This window comes from Protopterus annectens, chromosome 11.part0 (genome assembly GCF_019279795.1).
Source record: "Protopterus annectens isolate FY-2018-M chromosome 11.part0, PAN1.0, whole genome shotgun sequence".
In the NCBI taxonomy this organism is placed as follows: Eukaryota; Metazoa; Chordata; order Ceratodontiformes; family Protopteridae; genus Protopterus; species Protopterus annectens.
This window is the reverse complement of record NC_056745.1, coordinates 478,466,268-478,488,978: the sequence shown is the minus strand read 5'-3', so window position 1 is coordinate 478,488,978 and position 22,711 is coordinate 478,466,268. Positions and strand designations below refer to the sequence as shown.

Genomic DNA, 22,711 nt, shown 5'->3' with positions numbered 1-22,711 from the left:
AAAGGCAAATGGCTTCCCATATCTGCCAAAAAATCAATGGGCAGAGGCACAAAAACAAGTCTCATCCCTCATAGACATGGGGGCCATTCAACAAGTACCAGAGCAAGAGCAGGGACAAGGATTTTACTCAAGACTGTTTTTGGTACCCAGAAAGGACAAGACCTGGAGACCAATACTGGACCTATCAATTCTGAACACATTCCTGGATATACCAAAATTCATGATGATGACTTTGCAGCAGCTTCTGCCCATGCTGGGCAAGAACACTTGGCTGGTGACTCTAGACCTAAAAGAGGCATACCTGCATGTCCCAGTCAGACAATTATGCAGAAGATACCTCAGATTCAAGGCAGGCTCAATGCATTACCAATTCTCTGCACTGCCCTTTGGCTTATCTACTGCACTCAGGGTCTTTATAAAGTGCCTGGCACCAGTAATTGCATTCTGCAGACAAAGAGGAATACAAATATATCCTTACTTGGATGACTGTCTAATTCAAGCAGAGAACAAGGACATTGTTCTACAGCATCTGGCGTATGTGCAAAGACTTCTAACATGCCTAGGGTACACAGTCAACGAAAAGAAGTCAAAACTAGTACCCTCTCAAGAGATAATATTCCTGGGTGCAAGCTTAAATACAACTGCCCAGATGACTTATCTCACGCCAGACAAACAAAGGCAACTGACTACCTATTTCAAACTGTTGGCAACAAAGACCCGGTTATCTGCAAGAAAGATTCTGCAGGCTTTGGGCTTCATGGCATCCTGCATCCTACTAATTCCATATGCAAGACTGCGTATGAGGAAACTTCAATGGTTCCTAAAAAGTGTTTGGACTCAACATTGCCACAGCCGGGAAACAATGATTACTCTTATTCCCTGCCTACAACAGGAGTTTCGATGGTGGGCAAAGGCTTGTCACCAAAACAAGGGACAGCCATTCACATTACCCCCAGCCAGGCAGACACTAACAACGGATGCATCAGATTATGCCTGGGGGGGCCCACATGGCAGGAAGATGCATTCGGGGAACATGGTCCTCAACCCAAATGCATCTACATATCAATCAAAAAGAGATGCTAGCTGTTCAGAATGCCCTGACAGCCTTCAAGGACCTACTTCATCCGGGACAACTACTGATAAAGATAGACAACAACACGGTCATGTGGTATATAAACAAGCAGGGAGGCACACATTCTTACCCTCTTTGCAGACTAGACATGACTTTGTGGGACACAGCATTAACTTACCAAGTACATCTGCATGCACAATTCCTGCCAGGAAGGAAAAATACTCTGGCAAACGAACTAAGCAGAAACCTCATGGATCCCCACGAGTGGCACCTGAATTCACAAGTCTTCAGCATGATAACAAGGAAATGAGGATGCCCGGACATAGATCTATTTGCCTCCCCTCACAACTACCAACTAAAAAGATTTTGCACAAGGACTCATCACAGACAAGCATGGAAAGTGGACGCCCTATCTTCCAGCTGGAAAAACCTATCTATGCCTTTCCCCCTCTGCCTCTCCTGCCCAAGGTACTCCTAAAGGTCAGACAGGAGAAGCCAAAAATGATACTGATCGCCCCAGACTGGCCCCGCCAGTACTGGTTTCCAATCCTAAAGAGCTTGTCTCAATGCCCAGCTTGGACCTTACCTCAAATACCTCATCTACTGTCCCAGCAAAACAATCAGATCCTGCACAGCCAACTCAGGACTTTAAACCTGGCAGCATGGCGGATAATGTAGTCATACAAAACACACCTCTCAGTAAAGCTGTGATGGATGTCATTTTGGAGGCCAGAAGGCCTAGTACTAGAAAATCTTATGCTGGAAAATGGAAGAGATTCTGTGCTTGAAACCAGGCACAAGGAACGGATACAGCTGTGCCAAATATTCCTCAGATTTTACAATACTTAACTGAGATGCTGGACAAAGGCCTATCTTTTTCATCTATTAAAATTCATGCCTCTGCCATTTCGGCTCATTACAATACAGAGCCACCAATCTTTTCTCATCCCTTATTAAAACAGTACCTCAGAGGAGCCAAAAATTTAAGGCCTCCAAGGAGATCACCAATGCCTGCATGGGACCTCAACTATGTCTTGGAAAAACTCACCCTGCCTCCTTTTGTGCCAGCTGCTACTGCTAATATAATGTTTTTATGTTGGAAACCAGCTCTGCTCCTAGCAATAACTTCTGCAAGACGAGTTTCAGAGCTACAGGCACTCATGGCGGTGGAAACTTTTATCTTTTTTTTTATCCAGACAGGGTCTCTCTGAGGACAAACCCAACATTTATGCCTAAGGTGGTGTCCAGTGTGGCTCTTAACCAAACTATTCATCTGCCTACTTTTTATCCAAATCCACAGAACAAGGGGGAAGGAATTCTGCATTCTTTGGACGTACACAGACAGCTTAGATTCTACTTGGACAGAACCAAAGTTTTCAGAAAAACAGAGCAATTACTAGTGGCATATGCTGCAGGATCACAAGGAAAGGCTATCTCAAAGCAGACTATTCCAAAGTGGATAGGCCACTGCATTCATTTCTGGTACTTACACAATGGCAAGCCAGTGCCTAAGGGCATTAGGCCACATTCAACCAGAGCTGTAGCCACTTCAGCAGCCTTTCTCAGGGGAGTACCAACCGAGGACATTTTAGAGGCTGCTACTTGGAGTTCAGTGCACACATTTACAAAGCACTATCATCTGCCACTCTACTCTAAATCCAGGGCAGGCTTTGCCACTGCAGTTCTGCAGGGCCTCATACCACTCCAAGTGCTGTTTAGCTCCAGCCTCCCATCCATAGCTTTGGGACTCTACCCAAATGTAATAACTGCAACAGTGAAACACGAAGAACATAGTACAGTTGTGTACACTTATCATAAATGTAGATGTTCGAGTGTATTCACTGTTGCAGCCCAGATTACCCACCCGCCATCCCCCTTTCTTCTGATAGAACCTATCTTTTCTTCTCTGATTTATACAACCTATGTGGTGTATTTGCTTGTAGATTAAGGTAAAGTTTATATTGGTGCATGTATTTACATATATATATATATATATATATATATATATATATATATATATATATATAAATTTTGGCTACCCTTTCAGGGGGCACCTGCCATCTGGGGCAAGAAAAACTAAAGAAAATGGCATCGGCCGCATCTTTTATACCCCTGACGTCAGGGAAGGGGCAACAGCAGCCGGCGCAGGACGCAGGACTTTGGAATTCAGGCCGACTGAGGGTAACCTGCCAGCAGGATTACCCAAATGTAATGAATGCAACAGTGAATACACTCAAACATCTACATTTATGGTAAGTGTACACAACTGTACTTTCCTGCCCCTCTCTGGGAAGGTCAGTCTTTAGGACTTTGGAGAGAGCCCTGTCAGCTTCCATGATCCAGATGTGTCCTATCCCTTTTGGTTCCGTATCTTCCCCTGCTGTACTTCAGGAGTCTTAGCTAACCCTACCACAGGGACAACAAGTACCAAAACCGCAAGACACCCATTTGGGTATTTCTACCTCTTCCGATACTTCCCCAGATTATCCCACTGAGAATGTCCCTCGGAAGAGGACATGTAAGAAGAAGCATCTGGGTTCTCCTGAATCTGTCACCAAAGACACAGATTTTGAGGATGGCGAAGGATCCTCACAATCACCTTCTGTGGATGTCTCATTCAGAGACATCCTCAAAATCCTAAAAGAGAGAAGTGTCTGGAAGCCCACCAATCCTTCGTTGGAGGAATCTGTGTTTCTGGAGGCATTTGGTACCGGCCCATCTACATCTTGGATGATTCCGCCTGCCGACGACCTCATCTGCTCCGCTAATTGGTCTCGCTGTGGGCTTGGAAGGAGCCTGACACCACTGAGCCCATACGAAGGTAGCCTGATAAAATTATGACCCCGTCTGGAAGAGTAGCAGTTCTGGTGTAAGGACCCCCGTCAATGTCATTATCGTAGTTTAGTTATTCTGTAAAATGGATGCTTTGTACACCCAGTCAACCCAGTTCTGCAGAACTTTTCCAGTAAGCAGAGACTATTTTTAAATGAAACCAACATCTATCTAAAAACCTTCAAGCTGAAGGCAATATAAAACTTAGAAAGCAGGCCAGTGGTTTAGAGGAAAAAAGCCCTGACTGTGAACCAGACAACACGAGTTCAGTTTGCAGCTCAGCCATCTGAAGGTGCTCTAAGGGAGGAATGGAATGCCTCTCCTGAAGGGAGGGACCCTGCCAGATGTCTCTCTGCTGGAACTTTGCCAGAGGCTAGCAGTGACACCTGATTGATGGGGCCAAAAAACAGAACACTTGCAGGGACACCTATGAGAACAAAGGACTGGGACAGGCTTTAGCTACTCTTCCTTACCTGCCCAACTTGATTAGCTGTTTCAGAAAGATTTTGTAGTAATAGTTGCTATATGGTGGTTTAAAGACGGTTCATTGTTCACAAGTGTGGATTTGGCTCTTCTGGAGGATATACATTTCATTTCAGGAGGCAATGACAGCTACGAGTTTGAACTCATCTGCAAACTTAGTCAGCCAGAGACTCATGTTGGCTTGGATGCCAACAAAAAGTATTGTCAGAGAGAGTGGTCTAAAACCGAACCCTATGGAACACCACTGGTGACCTATCTTTTCAAGGTGTGCCACTAACCTTGATTATGAGCCAGTTTGCTGTCCATCAAGTTATAGAGAGGTTAATATTTAATTGGGTATGGACTGATTAGAGTGACATTAAGAACAGAGAAGGGATTTGGGGGTAAGAAGTTGAAAAAATGTATCCCCTGGTATGTTGGCAGTGTCAACTATATTTGTAAGAACTAGGCTGATTAGATTTGAACCTCTTGTATGGTAGGGTACTATATGGTTGAGAATTTGAGGTAATATTGCCAGGGAGCCTATATGTATATTTATTTTTGATGCTTGTTTTTCAGTTTTTGGACAAAGAGCTGAAATCCCACAGGATTAATGTGTTAGACTCAGTATTTAAGGACTCTGATTTGTTTGGATAGGTTTGATGGGATGTGGGAGACATGGAAGGGGTTCTGTAGTTAACAAAGATGTGATAGTTGGACTTGTCAATACCAGGGTATGGTGTATTTGTAGGTCGTTATTCTGCCGGATTCGTCATGAAGTGATAAAATTACCAGCGACTATAGCTACCTCCTCAGAAATGCACCCATCCTCATTAGGGAGTCAGAAGGGGGGTAACAGACATAGGGGGAGCTGGTGCTGATCTTAGATTTGCATGCACACATATACTATATATCTTGGTCCTTAAGGGAACAAAGGTATAACATGGCTAGGCTTGTAGAGGCCTTAGGGCCAATAGCCTAGTAATCTCCTATGATCCTATCACTGCAGTGTTACCACATTTCTGTAGTTATACAAATGTGTAATGTTTTCAGAGGTCAGAAAATCCTTGAGGGTGGACATTTTTTTTGTTTAAACTTCTAGCACTGGCCAATGTCACATTCAAGTGTGCCTGAATGGGATTTGTTAGGTTGGCAGATGCAGAACAATAATTCTGCCTAATGAAAGCACAGTGGGGGTAGAGACAACAGGGAAAGATGAAGGGCCTTTCTGGTGAAGCAGGCAGAACATTCTACCCCCATCCTCCAGCCTGGCACACACTGGATTTAAATATAATGAAGCCATTTATTGAACCAGTTGATAAGTCCATTATTTTTTGCTTGTTTTGTCATCATGTACGATGATGGCATGATGCTGCTTAAGACTAGTTACTTTCAGCTTAAGAAGTAAACATTGGGATATTGACCAAGGTGGAAGGTATAGATTCATTCATCATTCCTACATGAGCAGTGATCAGGTTATATGTGTACACACACACACACACACACACACACACACACACACACACACACACTTTGTGTGATGGGATCGGAGTGCTTTGGAGACATCACCAGTTCTGGCACCTGTGAAACAGCTTGCAATTACGATATCCTTCCTCAGCTTGATGAGTTGGTGCATCAGTATTTGACAGTAGTGGCACCTCTAACTTGGATGTTATAAGTAAAACATAAAAATCTGCCAGACTGTAAAACTAGATTTTTTTTTAAATCAACATACTTTATTAAATATTTCATAAATGCAAAATTTAAATGTATGTTGTTGTAAGATGACATCCTACGAATGTGTAACAGCAGTAAACTTGCTTTAGCATTTCTAGATGCACAGAGATCTGGTAGTTAAAGCAAAAGTAAAGTTACTTACGTTATATAATATAAGATAAATTTATGATTTGTCTTGATCTTACACTTCAACTGAATGGTTGCATATTTTACACACTTGTTAAGCAATACACAGTGGTTTAGACATAAGTCACGGTGTTAGTGGCTCTGTACCATAGAGTCATAAACTTTCAGCTGTAAAAACTGAATTTTGGTTTGTATGTTTCATGTTTTGAAATCAAGTTTGCTATTGTTGCCTGCTAACCATTAGACCTCCCTCTCTGTCATCTGGCCATTTGTTTCCCATCACTATGGCAAGAAACAGCCGAGAGGGGCCATCACTGAGGTAGTCGTGATGGGTGCTTTGGGCTTTCTGCTTCTCAATAACAGCTGTGCATGCTTTGTTGAGTCCAAGGGGGTGTCGTTCAGTGGATTTTTGTGATGCATGCCACACATCCCTGTAATGTGGTCAGTTGGCCTTTCCTGTCCGTTGTAGACAAGCACCGTCATGTGATCACTAGTCTCCTCTGCAGTCTCTCTTGCTGAATGTATCCCTTTTCATGAGAGGAGGTGATCAAGCAAAAATCTGATTATTCCCTTCCTTCCCCCACTAACTGACAGGTGTTCAAGCCACTAGTAGAACTCTGGTCTCCTGGGTCTTAGTCTGGGCTTTATTCCTGTATGCCAATGGAGCTGGCCTTGAAACCAAAATGTTTCCATATTTTAAAAAGCTGCACTTTAATATAGATATGCCTGATATTGCTTAAAAACTTGCACTGCCCACTATTTTGGTGAGGCATAAATACATTGGATATAACAGACCATGGTTCTGCACAGCAATTCCAGATTTTTTTTACTGCCGTTTGCATGTTATGGAACACGTCTTGCACTTATTCAGAATATCATAGGACTGTCATGTTCATACTCTGACACTATAACAAAAATTTATAATCTGTGGTTTTATGCATCATTGACCACATCACCCTGTTTATGCACTTAAAGTAATGTCAGGCAAATGATGCCTAAATCTTTGCATCCAACTTTCAGATGTGGGAGCAGACAGTTTGTTTATATTTTATAACATGTTGAGAAGCTTTGCTGCCTTTACTGCCTTTGCTTTTCATTTCTGCACAGATGCATTAATCAGGTGATCATAAGCAATGGTGGTAAACTTTGTTCCCACTGCTACCATCTTTATTTTGGAAGTGGAACTATGACTTTCAGGGTATTAGTTGGGGAAAGGACTGATAACCCACAGAAGAGCGCTTTTAATTTGGGAAGGGGAGGAATGACAGAAATGTATCTAAGACATAATTATCCATTAGGAAAGACTAGAGTTTGTAAGTCTACATTGTCTGTGTTCATAGGTTAGGAAGGTCAGGTCATACACAATGTGTGTCACCACAGTAAACCAAATTTGAGCATGAACGTGTTCTTTCTGTATGTCCTTATCTCTTCCTCTGTCCTACACATCCTCTGTATAGTTACTTAGGGTCTGCGTGTGTACATTTTGTTGATCATTGAGAAATATTTCTGTTTGTTTCTCCATTTGAATGTTAAAGTCTTCTGTAATGATTCCCTACTCCTTCTTACATAAAGTTTGCTTCTCTGTTGTGAAACATTATACCCCTTCTCAATAAAATAAATTCTGCAGATCCTTGGACTCCTTTGTCCTACTCATTCCTCAGAATGGACAAGGAGGAGGAGGTAGGACAATGGGGACAGTAAAACAGCTTAACATGCTCCTGAAATCTTACCAACTAGGCTGGAAAAAGGCGGACTGAAGTATTCTTACAGGCATTTTAGTTTTCACAGACTCATGGTGACACAGCTGTTTTTGACATGGCTATGGGAGAGCTTCAGTGTCAAAGTCCTGTGCCACTTGAGTTAGTTTATCAGTTATAGGACTCCATAGATAAAACAGTCTAGTGATGCACTGCTGGTCATCCACTTTTGTCTGTATACTGCTAAAATTATTTGCTTTTGTGAAGAAGTGTCAGCAAAGCCGTACATTTTTTGTTTTTGTTTTCCTAAGATGTCAGTTCATTGTTTATGTAGTGAGACATGGTCCTTGTAAATTATTTTTGGGAGGTAAAGCTAATGCGTAGTAACATATTTTCTTTAAATTCTGAATTACAGGGCTGCAGTTGAGGAGAATGCATATTGTCGCCTGAAAAAAGTTGTAAAGTGGTATCTTTCCGGATTCTACAAAAAGCCAAAGGTAGGTTTGTGACATTGTTGGTCATAAATCTATTGTAGCCATAACTCTCAGGCTATATGCACTAAAAGTTATAACAGCAGCCTTCAGAAGTCATAACATATAGCCAGAAAGAGAGAAACTGTCTTTTTCAACATGCTAGTATGTCTGCAAGTAACTAGACTCAGTATAGTTATGGATAAAGAATCACTAAGTTTTACTTCAATGTCTTATCCTTCATATGCCATAAGGAACATTCACTGTATTAGAAACATCAGCAAGTCTTTATAGAGCAAGGGCAAATTTTGCAACAAAGTCCTAATGCTTAGCCTAATTCACACCTGTAGACAGGTGAGAGTGGAATCCGTTTGTATTATCTACTACCAGACAGCTTGAGATAGCGTAACTGAGCCCTTTAACTAGTAGAACTAGTTGATAATTCATAGGACTCCAGAGATGTTCATCCCTCTTTTACTTTTTGATTTTGTATGAGTTTTGCAGGTACAAATGTCCTAAAATATTGGTCATCTTACTATTGTTGTTAATATTTTATGTCTGTATTAATATTGTGTATAATGTTCTCTGTTTCAGTATGTGATGCTGTAGGCATGCTGTTTCTCTCATGTGTACACTTCAGTTTAAATATGTGTTCCATGTAAAATAAAAAATGGGACACTTACATTCAAAAACACATTCTAGATTTCAGAACATAGCCTGGCAAGTAAGTGCCATAGAAACAGCTTCTGTCAGCCAGTACATATCATCAGCTGAAGAACTTGTGTAGTGACTTTTTGATAACATTCATCACTTTTACAACTGATTGACTCAAGGAGGAACTCTGTGAGGCACTACAAACTAGTATAGAAATCACATTATTGACCAAGATGCCAGTGAGTTTTTATGTCTTGTTGTATAGCTATCCCTTGGGAATAGTGGTAATGTTGTTTTGTATGACTTTTATATAGTGCTGTGTCAGGGGAAATTGCAGTTATATGCACCTGCATTTTAAGTATACTTGTATGCAATTTTTTGGATCGTTTTGGTTTCCCAGGTCCTACGTTGTACCTGGGTTATGGCTGGAACCTTTATCCTCCTTAAGAGGGAATATTAAACAATATTACTTGGTTTATAATTTCACCTTATTTGTATCATCCCCAGACCAGAACTTCTCATAGAAGTCTATTCATTCTCTGAATTTAACAGAGCAAGTTTCATACTGGAACGCATTGATGAAGTTGTGTGTGGCTCAACCAGAAGTTCGATCCATGAGTGATGCTAAAAAATGTGAACATTATTCTTTGACTTCTGAGTCAAACAGTGAACATCAAAAGTTGCTAATTAATTAATTTATTTATTTATTTTATTTTTTTGCGGGAAGGAGCCTCCTCTTGTCCACCCCTACCCCCATCAAGGGTGGCTGTACCCCCACCCTCCTTTTGTAAACCATCTCCAAAATTGCTGTACCTTAGTGTAAGAGGTATTCTCTGAGATACTGGACTCTAAATGTCTGAATTAGTATATGAACAAAGATTCTCACACATTAGTGTTCACACTATTTAGTGTCAAACACTCATTTTTATTTATTTATTTATTTAACATTTGTTTACCAGGAAAGTCTGACTTGGAACAAAGCCAATTTTCAGCGGAGGTCCGGGGAGAAACACTTCAGATGCGTGTCTTTGTAATGTGGGAGGAAACTGGAACACCCAGAAAGAACCCACACAGATGCAGGCAGACATGCAGACTCTGCACAGAAGGCACCCCAGCCAAGAATCAAACCAGAGAGCCTCTTGCTGTAAGGCAACAGTGCAGCTACTGCACGATCCAAAAGGTGTATTCGAGTTTTGTCTTGCTTTCCTGTTGATGCACATTCTTTTCAGTTTTAACACAGTTTCACATGGCATACATCTCCCACTCACCAGTAGAGAAAACTAACTGCACACTTTTCATTATGTTCACATTATATGGCTGTTTTTTTTTTTTTTTTTTTTTTTTTTGATAAGGAAGTATTCTCTGTGGTTTGTGCTCTTCTTATCATGGCTAAATTGGTAATAAATGCATATGAATGTGGTGTATGTATAACCCCTAAGACTTCCATAACCAGTCTCTCTTCCATTTGACCCTGAATCACAGTGCTAGTGACAATTAAACACTGTGGAATATTCAAGCTAGCTATAAGACTTCAATAGTTTCAGAAAGAAATACTTGGTTGATTCTGCATAGTCTGAAAAGGTATACAAGCTCATTTGGCAGATGAGAAAGTTTGTCATGGAAAAGGTTTTGTCATCCGTGGATTCTAGGACTTCGATGTCTTTAACTTCTGAGACAGGCAAATCTTTTTTCCTGACACCCACTGTCAGAGTGGAAGTCAGTTTTATCGGTGCCAGTGTAGTCTCGACTGACGTGTGTGCCTAACTTTAAAGTCAAGTAAGCAGCTTTGTTTGTAACAGCAAATAAATTTATGTTAGCCTTCTCTAGAATAGTTCTAGAAGTCAGAATCTCAACCACGTTTCCCTGGGATAGGAGACATATGCCATTCAAAGTTCTTAATTCTCAATTTAGAGACATTTCTTTGTATTTTTCTGCTGATAGATTTAGACTACAGATGGTTCGCACAAGTGATACTTTGGTCTGTTTCTCAAGGACTTCTGCATGAATATATCTTATACGAACCAACATAGATCACTGATCAGGCTTGAGCATTCAGCACCTAAGTAGGTCTCTGAACGTCTTTCAGAAATTGCAAGGAATAAGAGTCCTCCACTTTTAGCATCCAGTGATGGTGTCTGTAACTTGAAGATTCAACAAGCCTCTCCTCATTTTATTGTTTTAGTCGCAAAGATTCAGCTGTGCAGTTTTTGTCTCTTCTGCTGAAGAAGCTTTATTTGATGACGTGATTAACATTATTGAAAATTTCAAATGGCCAGCTTCACAGATTCAGTCTACAAGAAGACTATTTTCATTTATTTAAAATAGAATCTATGGAGGGAGATCAGCTCCTGTTTTTAAACCATTCTGAGATTTATGAAATAAAATTCAAAGCTTCTTGATTTGGGTTCAACTGTCGAAATATCAACAGATTTGCCATATAAATGCACTTCTTGTGATGTAGTTATTGCTACTGCCAAAATTGTCTTGATTGGTATTGTTATATATAGGCATGCTTAATTGGCACCTGATGATCTACCCAAGGATGTTAAAACTTGGATATTAGATTGAACAGTGCTTTCTGTTTTTACAGTATGCTTACTATTTGGTCATGTGGCTTTTAATTATTTGAAATATTTGGAAGAAAAAGAAACAAGTTTCAACAACAACAGAAAGAGGAGTATTTTCCATCCTTTTACAGGAATTATCCTTCTTTCTTAAAATATTTGCACAGAAGATTTGACAAGCAGTATCTATTTTCTGAAGTTATATATCAAGGCATATCGACCTCTAATACTTGTACTCTGAATAAAGATTTATTTTCTTGAAGTTTTAATAGTCTCTTGGTAATAAATACTGACTATTGTCATGAAAATATAATTTATTTTAACTGGTTACATTTCTGCAGTTATTAGTTTCACGTGTTATGACTCCCTGATAATATTGTATACTTTTATTTGTCTTATTATGCAGAGTGTAATGCCATATTCATTTAGTTAATTATAGATGTGACGTCCCAGCACTGGCCCAGTAATCAAGGAGCCTCAATCCTCACCACTGGCAACAGTAGAAGATGTACACACTGGGAGGATGACAGGTACACACACAGTAAAGTGTGATTTCCCTTAAGAGCACACAGAGACCACAGTCAGACTGGGGCTGGCTTCTCCCTCTTTCTCCAGATCCCCAATAAGACTCCCCACTGGCATAACTATAGAGTTAAGATTTCAGCGGAGTGGCCAAGCCAAGACCTCCAGCACCCTCTCTGTCCAACCAGTGCTTCGTGTAGCTGCCCAGGTAGCTTAAACACACACACACATGCACACCTGGGAAAGGCTGGCACAGGTTTAATAGCTATGCCCCCTTTTGCCCAGACTATAAGGTAGTTTTCACTGCCACCAGCCACTACTTAACAGCTACTTTAAGGCCCTTAGAAAAGGGTGTCCAGTTTTGCTGTGTAATGTTACTATTAATCCAAATGGAAGTTTGACCAAGAGCAAGACTATTAGGAGTGGCCCACACAATGTCACCAAATAGATATGCAAGTACTCTAAGAGCTTAAATATCTCTAGACAGACCAGCCACAATTGAAAGTTTTAAATATATTTAATAGTAAATAATGAAAGGACAAGAAAATACTTAGTAAATAGTCACAGTTACTTCAGAGTTCAAAATCACAGGAAATATTTAAAACAGCATTGCAGGACTGTCTCAAATAAAAAAGAAAAACATCTAAATTAAGCTGAGCTGTATTCCTGACTATATCTGAAAGAAATTACTGTATCCTAGACTTACTTACTCATAGCAAGGCAAGACAGATGTGGTGAGTGGGTGTTCTTGTCAGGTCAAAGACAAAATACACTACATCTGAAGTAGTTAACTTCATTTGATCAGCAACCTGTGGGTATCGGATCCGACCTCGGATCCGAGCCAGCAGCTTCCAAGCTAAAGATCCGAGCTCTCAGCTCCTCCCCCTTACCCATAATACCCTGCTACCTCCCTCCAGTCCTCAGATCTCGTTTGCCGCGGCTTCTGAAGCATTAGGGAACGAGCTCTTAGCGTTTTAGGTGAGAGGAATTTAGGTGTATTTTTCTCAGATAAATAGTTTTTTCGGTGTGTGTTTGTGTGTATAGTAAGCCCCTTTTGTAGTTTAACTGTGTTTTATTAATTTTTTATGGTAATTTAGTATTTTTTCCCTTCCCCTTACTGTCTGTCAGGGTCTGTACTTGTGTGTGATGGCCAAGGGCCCTAAGGTCATTTTTTCAAAATGTGCTGAGTGTGGTCATAAGCTGTCCCCAGCGGATGGCCACACTCAGTGCGTTCTTTGCCTGGGGGTAGCCCACTTAACATCGGGCTGCCAGATTTATGCAGCCTTTAACCCCCGGGCTCTGAGGAACAGGAGGAACAAACTAATCTTGGCGGGACTCTTACCCCCGGATTCCTCTTCCTCCTCTCCCTCAGTGGCGCCAGTCGCGGCTGCAACTGTCCAACCTTCTCAACCTCCCGCTGCTTCCCAGGGAGAGGGGGACTCTTCCAGTAAAGAGAAATGACATAGAGAGAAGGAGAGGGATAGACACAAGAGTCATAAGCGGCGGGCCAAATCAGTTCCTTTGGCGCCACCAGCCAAATTGACTTGCTCCCCTGTAAGGGTTTCCAGGTCTTCCCCCTCTCGGCTCCATTCTACATGCTTCTCTCCGGAGCTGGAGGAGGAGTCGGTCACCGAGGTCGTCTAGGTGACCTTCCCGGCCCACCTCGATGACTTCTTTCAAGTCTACCAGGAGTCTGTCTGATGCAGATTTGGACCAGATGATGCGTCGATTCCTGCAGGCCCAGATGCAGATGGGAGTGCTCCTGCCTCCCCCCCCCCCCGGAGGGAGCTCGGCCCCTTTCTTTGCAGCCATTGCTCCTTCTCCGATCCACTATCAGGTTTCGGAGCCGTTGGATCTGAGTCGTCTCGGAGCCAGGGAGTTGGCGCCGATAATAGTTGCTACTTCGACGCCGACCCCTCGAGTTTGTCGGGTCATCTTTTGGATCCGAGCTCTCGAGACCAAGAGCCAAGCTTCGGATCCGCAGGGGTAAGTGTGTCTTCGGCTCCGTTGCTGTCGGAGCACACTTCCCTTTCGGGTCCAATCACGTCGGCTCCGACACCAGTCCTCACGTCGGAGCCGAGGGGACTACTCTCGGAGCCATGGGAGAGTGGTTCACCTTCGGCCTTCGACGTGGTGGAGAGGGTGCTGTTGAGGAGTTCGAAGTCCCCAGCCCATACTATGGATCCTCCCTTCACTCCCTCGCATATGTGCCTGTCTTCCATCGTCCGGCCTCAGGGACAGCCTGCATCGGCACCCCAGTTGGTTCCTGTAGAGGAACAGGACCCCGTTGGTGAGCCCTCCTTGGACAGCCCCGCCGAGGAGGTCCCTCACAAACAAAAGTGTAAGAGGAGGCACTTGGACTCCCCCGAGTCCCTCACGGAGGACACGGACTTAGAGGAAGGGGAAGGTTCCCCCAGGTCACCCCCAGAGGATGTCTCATTTGGAGACATTATGGAGATGCTGCGCATAAGAGGGGGGTGGTCAGCCCAGAAACCTTCCTCGGATGAGTCTGTGTTTCTGGAGGCGTTCGACGTAGGTCCGTCTACCTCTTGGGTGTCCCCTCCGGCCGACCCCTTGGTAGACTTGATTACTACCAGGGCTTGGTAGGAGCCGGACACTGTGGAGCCAATCCCTAGGAGACTGGATAAAATTCTTAGTCCCCCTTATGACAAGCCGGCGTGGAATAAAGGTTCCCGGTAGATGCCCTGGTGGTGGCGGCGGCCACCAAAAAGGAACTGGCACAAGAAAGTTCCTCGGTCCATCCTCCTGATAAGGAATCTTGGACGAAGGACCGCATTGGAAAGTGGATGTTTGCTTCAGCCACCTTTTCTATAAGGGCGTTGAATTACCTGGCACACGTAATTAGGCTTCAGCGGGATCTGATCAAGGAATAGGCTGGGTCTCCACTGGAGTCCATGGCAGCCGAGGATAAACGGACCTTCTCGGCTCACATGGCCACTCTGAAGTCAATCTCAAACACTTCTATGTGGCTTCTATCCCATGCCACGGAGGGGGCGGCTAGGGCCAGCGGAGCAGGGCACGCCTTATGGCATCACGCCTGGCTTAGTCTTTGTGACTTTGCGGAACCCTTCAGGGCATCCTTCGCGAACGCTCCTTTTGACGGTTCTACTCTATTCGACAAAACCGTCCGTGACACGCTACTCCAGAGCGAAAAAGACAGGAATATGTTGTCTGCCATCAGAATCCGCTTCTCTGCTCCTCAAAGGTCCTTCTCAAGGAACCAGAGAGGACAAAAGAAGATATGGTCACGGAAGTCTCAGCAGTCCCGTCCCGCTCCGGATCCTTCGTCATTCAGAGGCAAAGGAGGACAATGTGGACGCCGGCCCAGAGGCAGAGGGGGGCCGAAGAATTTCGGGTTGAGAGAATCCTTCTCCGACCGACCCGCGCAGCAGCCCTGAGGGGTTGCCCGACTGTCCCTCTCTGGAGGCAGTCAAGGGGCATTTTTCGGAGCATCTAACAAGTTGGGAGTCCATTGCTACAGATTGCTGGGGGCTCCGAATAATATCCAGAGGTTACTCTTATCCCCTTTCTGAATCTTCCCCCACTAGCGAAGCACCTCCCGATGTTCCACCCAATCAGAGGGAGGCTGCAGCTTCAGAAATAAAGAAGTTGCTAGAAAAAAGGGCCATCCAGCACGTCCCCCCAGAGCAGTCCGGGTTGGGCAATTACTCCAGGTTCTTTTTGGTTCCAAAAAAGGCAGGGGACTTAAGGCCAATTCTTGACCTGTCTACTCTGAACCTGTTCATTGCCAAAGAGAAATTCTGGATGGTCACTCTACAGTCTATTCTCCCCCTCCTGCAGGAGAACGACTGAATGTGCTCCATAGACCTCAAGGATGCGTACTACCATATTCTCATGGACAGACGATCCAGAAGGTTTCTCCGCTTTCGGTTAGGGGCCAGTCATTATCAGTTCAGGGTTCTTCCGTTCGGCCTCACCACAGCCCCCAGGGTGTTCACCAAGGTCATGGCAGTTGTGGCAGCCCACCTGAGACTTCAGGAAATTCAGGTCTTCCCATACCTAGACGACTGGCTCCTCACCGCCCCCACCAGGCATCTACTCTGTTCTGCCAGGAATTATTCTTTACTCTTGGCCCATCAGCTAGGCGTTACCATAAATTTCAGGAAGTCGTCTCTTCTTCCTGTTCAAGTTCTGGATTTCATAGGGGCCAGAATAAACACGCGTCAGGGCCTTTCTGACAACGGACAGGTTACGCACCTTGTCACTCCACATAATAGTGCTTCTACAGTCCCCAGCCCCAACCGCGGATTTAGTCCTGAGAGCCCTAGGATCCATGGCAGCAGCCATCAGCCTTTCACCTCTTGCTCGATTACATATGAGAGTCCTTCAATGGACCCTTCAGGTCCAATGGTCCCTCCTCCTTTACCCACTGGATTCACCGATTTCCCCTAAGCAAGGTTTGCAGAAACTCCCTTCTTTGGTGGCTCCATTCCCGGGAGCTCCGAGAAGGGAGACTGTTCGTAATGCCACAACCCCAAACCACGCTCACCACGGACACTTCTCGCCTCAGGTGGGGGGGCATTGCATGGGCAGAACCGTCCAAGGCACGTGGACCCCTGTAGAGATCGTTCTGCATATTAATGTTCTGGAGATGAGGGCAGTGCTTTTGCAATCCCTTCAAGACCTTCTACCTCCGAGGACCATTGCAATTCAGACAGACAACATGGCGGTAGTCTAGTACATCAACAAACAGGGAGGACCCAGGTCTTACCCTCTGTGTCGAGAGGCTATGAGAGTTTGGGAATGGGCGATTGCCACCATCCACTTTCTGATAGCAATACACATTCCGGGTCGGTCCAACATACTAGCGGACAAGCTGAGTCGTTCGATCCTCACACCATACGAGTGGTCTCTAAACCCCTTAGTAGAGAAACAGATCTTCCTCAGATGGGGTCAGCCTTGCTGCGATCTCTTTGCGTCTCCTTCAAACTTGAAATACAGCAGGTGTTTCGCTGTAATTCCCCCACCGGGGGAGAGTCCCACAGATGCTCTGGTTCATGCTTGGCCACCTGGTCTTCTTTATGCTTATCCTCCTCTTCCGCTAATGATGAAATTTCTGCAGAAAGCTCATCAGTTGGGCAGCAAAATAATCCTCATAACCCCATTCTGGCCTCGCCAGATCTGGTTCCCATACCTGTGGTCTTGCATCATAGCCCCTCCTTGGGTCTTAGATCCCATCCCGGATCTGATCTCTCATCCTTCGGGATTGCAAACTCCAAACCTGGACGACCTCAAGCTCACAGCTTGGTTGATCCAGTTCCACTAATGGCTAGGACTCCCGGTATCTCATCTTCCATAAACTCTATTCTGGTAGCAGTGCATAAACCTTCTACCAGGAAGATCTACAAGAGTAAATGGAAGCGTTTTTCCATCTGGGCCAAACATAGGCAGTTGGACCCTTTTACAGCTCCCATTCCAACAGTTCTTGAATTTCTGTCCCAAATTTTTCACCAAGGGGCCAGTGCTTCAACTAAGGTTCAGATGGCTGCAATTTCTCATTTCCACATCGGGGACAACCTTGGTACCTTAGCTTCCGATAAGATGTGCAAGACCTTTTTGAAAGGCACTTTCCTGTCAAGACCTCCTGTCAAGAATGTGGTTCCCCCATGGGACTTAACTTTAGTTCTTCAGGTGCTAACTGGTCCACTCTTTGAACCTGCAGCTTCCGTCGATTTAAAATTCTTATCTTGGAAAACTGCCTTCTTGGTTGCAATTACATCAGCTAGAAGAGTATCTGAACTTCAAGCCTTTTGTACAAAACTCCCGTACCTAGTCTTCCATAAGGACAGAGTTTCTCTCAGGACTAATCCTTCGTTCTTGCCTAAGGTATTGTCCGAGACCAATATCAGTCAGACCATAAATTTTCCCGTTTTCTTCCCCAACTTTCAGAACAAAGGGGAATACAGACTGCACTTGTTGGATGTGCATAGACAATTGCGATTTTACTTGCACAGGACAGCTGCTTCTCGCAAATCAGAGCAGCTTTTCGTGTCTTTCGCTAAGCCGTCCTTAGGCAAGCCTATTACGAAAGTTACCTTAGCTAGATGGATATCCCACTGCATCTCACATGAGTATACAGCTTCCGGTCGGCCAGAACCTTTGAAGGTTCATGCTCACTCTACCCGATGTTCATCGTGTTACCCTGCTGCAGTCATCACACTTGGGTTATCCTGCCATCAGGCAGTCCCACCGTCGGCCCGAGTTCTAAAGTCTTGGTCTGGCGTCGGTTGCTGTCGCTTCTTCCCTGACGTCAGTGCGCCAAAGGTATATAAGAGGCATCCGACGCCATTTTTTCTTTCAGTCTTTCTTGCCGCGCGGTGCCCGAAGCAGAAGCAGTTCGCAAGTGCCGGTCGGCCGACACCTGAGATTTTCTAATCGAATTTCAGTCCGAAGTCTTCAATAAAGCTAAGTACCCTGTTGGGGAACCTTTTCTTGCCTCAGTCCGATGTCAGAAAAAGTTAACAATTGCATTTCTTGTGGGAAGCAAATACCTCATAAGGACTTCCATTCTTATTGTATTCCTTGCCTAGGCCCGGACCACGACATCACAGGTTGTCGGTTTTGTGCTAAGTTTAATAAACGAACTATCAAACGCCGTTTTGACTTTGCACGACATTGCTTTGGTAGGAAATTTAATTATAACATGCCGTCAGAGCAGCCGATGACCGGCATGCATAAAAAACACAAGGATAAGGACAGGCAGCCTAGGAACAAGCCAGACTCCGAGGCCTCTGCTGGGCCTGCCGCTGGTTCTCCGGTTTTCAGTGAGGCACCTACGCAGCCCCTGACGACCGCAGAATTGAAACCCCAGACAGCTTCGGATTCTCAAGTGGAGTGTTCTAGGCCGTCGCAGCCAACTTCATTAGGCCCTTCCGACACCGGAGCAGAAGGAGATCCCGGTGTAGTCGAAACACCTTCGGTTGCAGAAGGTGTCTTCAGACCGACTACACTCACCATTAAATCTTATGCTAAGCTTAAAACTCCATTAAAACCAAAAAAGACTGTACATCAGTCTCCAGTTCAAGGCCCCATGCCTAAGAAACAGATGCTTAAGATGGCTGAAGATTTGATTACCCTAATCAGGAGTTCCCATCCCCCTCCAGATAAAAGATCAAGACAAGAGGAGGATTATGCTTCCTCTGAACAGGTTTCTATTTCCTCAGATTCTTCTAAGGAACAAGATTATGCTTTTCCCCCTTATGAAGACTCTGATGCTGAAGACTCTATTCCCTCAGCATCTCCCCCTGAAGACTACTCCTTTGGGGAAACTTAACATACCATGAGGGAACATTTCCACTGGGAAGGCCAGGACTACTCTGATTCTAAGAAAAGGCTCAGAGAGTTCCTTTTACTACCCCAGCACAGACCGCTTGCTATCTCTCCAGTTTTAGACATTGTGGATGATGTTTACTTGGAGTCTAGTCTAAATCCAGACTCTCTACCTCCTGCACCAGCCAAACCAGACAGATACTACAGAGTACCTGACTCACACAAATTCCTTTATAAAAGTCCTGTGGCTGACCCAGAAACTATTTCCCAGGGTCCCAAAAGGGCTAAAGCTTCTATGGCTAAAAATCCTGTGCCCTCTGAAAGGATTCCAGAGCCCTAGATAGATGGGGAAAGAAGATATACACTTCAGCTACACTGGCTATGAGAGCATTAAATTGTCAGTTTCACGTGCTGAAATATCAGCAATTCCTAATGTCTCAATTAAAACAAAAAATGAGCACACATTCTGAACAGTCTTAATTCAAGGAAATGCAGGATCTGTTACATGCAGCTGAACAGGTGGGCAAACATACTTTACAATGTGGATTTGATTCATTGGAAGCTTCCTGTAGAGCAGCTGTTACTGGGTCTGTCATACGTAGACATGCTTGGTTAAAAGAACAAACCCTACCTGATCATGTTAAAGCAAAATTATTGGATGCACCTTTACAGCAGGATGTATTATTTGGTGTCAAAGCAGAAGGGGTTTTAAAGAAAATGGAGGATAAGGCAAAGTCTATGCAGACGGTCAAGGATTTTTTTACAGGTACAACCCCCTCGTTTCAGCAGAAATTGGCCAACAAAAAACTGGTCCTTTCCAGCTTCTGACAGATCACAGAGGGGCAAATACAGACGCCCAAGGAGCTGAGGTCAGTCACAAGGCCCTTACAAACCTCACCAATGGGGTACTGCTACCCAGAAAGGGGGAGAAGACAGGCCCCAAACTAGCAGAAGACAAACACAATGACTCAGCCCTCAAACTACCAAGCAAATCTCTCTTGGCAGCTCCCTTGGGAGGAAAATTAGCACTTTTTGCAGACAACTGGCACATCATCACAAAAGATAAATGGATCCTAAACATTGTCTTACAAGGATACAGATTCTACTTTCATACCTTGCCAAGGATAAAAGGAATGCCAAACCTGCCACCAAATCAATGGGCAGAGGCACAAAAACAAATTACAGCTCTCATGGATATGAGAGCCATTCAACAGGTACCTACACAGGAGCAAGGACAAGGATTTTACTTAAGACTCTTTCTAGTCCCAAGAAAGGACAAAGCATGGAGACCCATTCTGGATCTTTCAATTCTGAACACCTATCTGCAAGTACCAAAATTCAAGATGCTAACACTACAGCAGCTTCTTCCCATGCTGGGCAAGAATGCTTGGCTAGTAACGTTGGACCTCAAGGAGGCATACCTGCATGTCCCTATCAGACAAAATTGCAGAAGATACCTCCGCTTCATGGCAGGTTCAACCCACTATCAATTCTCTGCACTGCCTCTGGCTTATCTACTGCGCCCAGGGTCTTCACAAAATGCCTGGCACCAGTAATTGCATACTGCAGACAAAGAGGAATTCAAATATACCCATACTTGGACGACTGCCTTATTCCAGCAGAAAGCAAGGACATTCTTTTAAAGCATCTGGCATTTGTCAAGCACCTTCTAAGTTGCCTAGGGTGCACAGTAAACGAAAAGAAATCAAAACCAGTGCCCTCACAAAACATAATATTCCTGGATGCCAGCTTGAATACAATGGCCCATATGGCTTATCTCACGCCAGACAAGCAACAACAGCTGACTCAATACTTCAAAATAATGGCAACAAAGACCCAACTCCCTGCAAGAAAAATTCTGCAGGCCTTGGGATTCATGGCATCTTGCATACTACTAATACCATTTGCAAAACTGCATATGAGGAAATTACGATGTTACCTGAAAAGCGTATGGACTCAGCACAGCCACAGCTTGGAAACAATAATAACACTCATTCCCTGCCTGCAACAGGAGTTTCCATGGTGGGCACAGGCATGTCACCTCAACAAGGGTCAGCCTTTCACCTTACCCACAGCCAGGCAAACTATGACAACAGATGCATCGGACAATGCCTGGGGAGCACACATGGCAGGACAGTGCATTCAGGGCAAATGGACTACAGATCAAAGGCATCTGCATATCAGTCAAAAATAAATGCTAGCAGTACAGAATGCCCTAACAGCTTTCAAGGACCTCTTGCACCCAGGACAACTAATAATAAAGACGGACAATACCACAGTAATGTGGTACATAAACAAGCAAGGGGCACACATTCCTACCCTCTATGCAGGCAAGCAATGACCTTGTGGAACACAGCACTGTCTTACCAAGTTCAACTACAAGCACAATTCCTGCCAGGAAAGAAAAATACATTGGCAGATGACCTAAGCAGAAACATCATGGATCCCCACGAGTGGAAACTAGATCCACAAGTGTTTGCAATGATAACTCAAAAATGGGGACGCCCAGACATAGATCTGTTTGCCAACCCCCAAAACTACCAACTTCAAAAATTTTGTACAAGGACATTCCACCCACAAGCTTGGAAAGTGGACGCCCTCTCATTCAGTTGGAAAACATTAACAATGTATGCCTTTCCTCCACTGCCTCTTCTAGCAAAGGTACTGCTGAAGTCAGATTAGAGAGGCCACAAATGATACTCATTGCACCAGACTGGCCACGCCAGCACTGGTATCCAATTCTAAGGAACATGGCTCACGGCCCACCATGGATTTTGCCACAAATTCCTCACCTGCTCACCCATCGAGACAATCGGATTCTACACAGCCAGCTCAAGACTTTAAATCTGGCCGCATGGCAAATTACCTAAACAACCAGCCAACACCTCTATCCAAAGCTGTTATGTATGTCATTCTGGAGGCCATGAGGCCCAGCACCAGGAAAACCTATTCGGACAAATGGAAAAGATTTTACGCCTGGAACCAGGCTAAAGGTAAAAATACCCTTGATCCCAACATTCCTCAGATTCTACAATATTTAACTGAGATGTTGCACAAAGGACTTTCCTTTTCATCTATTAAGATCCATGCCTCAGCAATTTCAGCTCATTACAACACGGATCCTCCTTTATTTTCACATCCACTCCTAAGACAGTACCTCAGCGGGGCTAAGAATATAAGACCGTCCAGGAGAGCACCAACATCTACTTGGGATCTCAACTTTGTTCTGGAAAAGCTTACACTGCCACCCTTTGAACCAGCTTT

At 44.2% G+C, this 22,711-nt stretch overlaps 1 protein-coding gene across 1 annotated transcript in view; it reads left to right on the top strand.

Annotated features, from left to right (window-relative positions):
- Positions 1–22,711, top strand: part of OSBPL8 (oxysterol binding protein like 8) — a 3,324,100-nt gene that overhangs the window by 1,413,378 nt on the left and 1,888,011 nt on the right. The window contains exon 13 of the mRNA XM_044087980.1: positions 8,342–8,423. Coding sequence (XP_043943915.1) covers positions 8,342–8,423 — 82 coding nt within the window. The remainder of the gene's footprint in view (positions 1–8,341; positions 8,424–22,711) is intronic.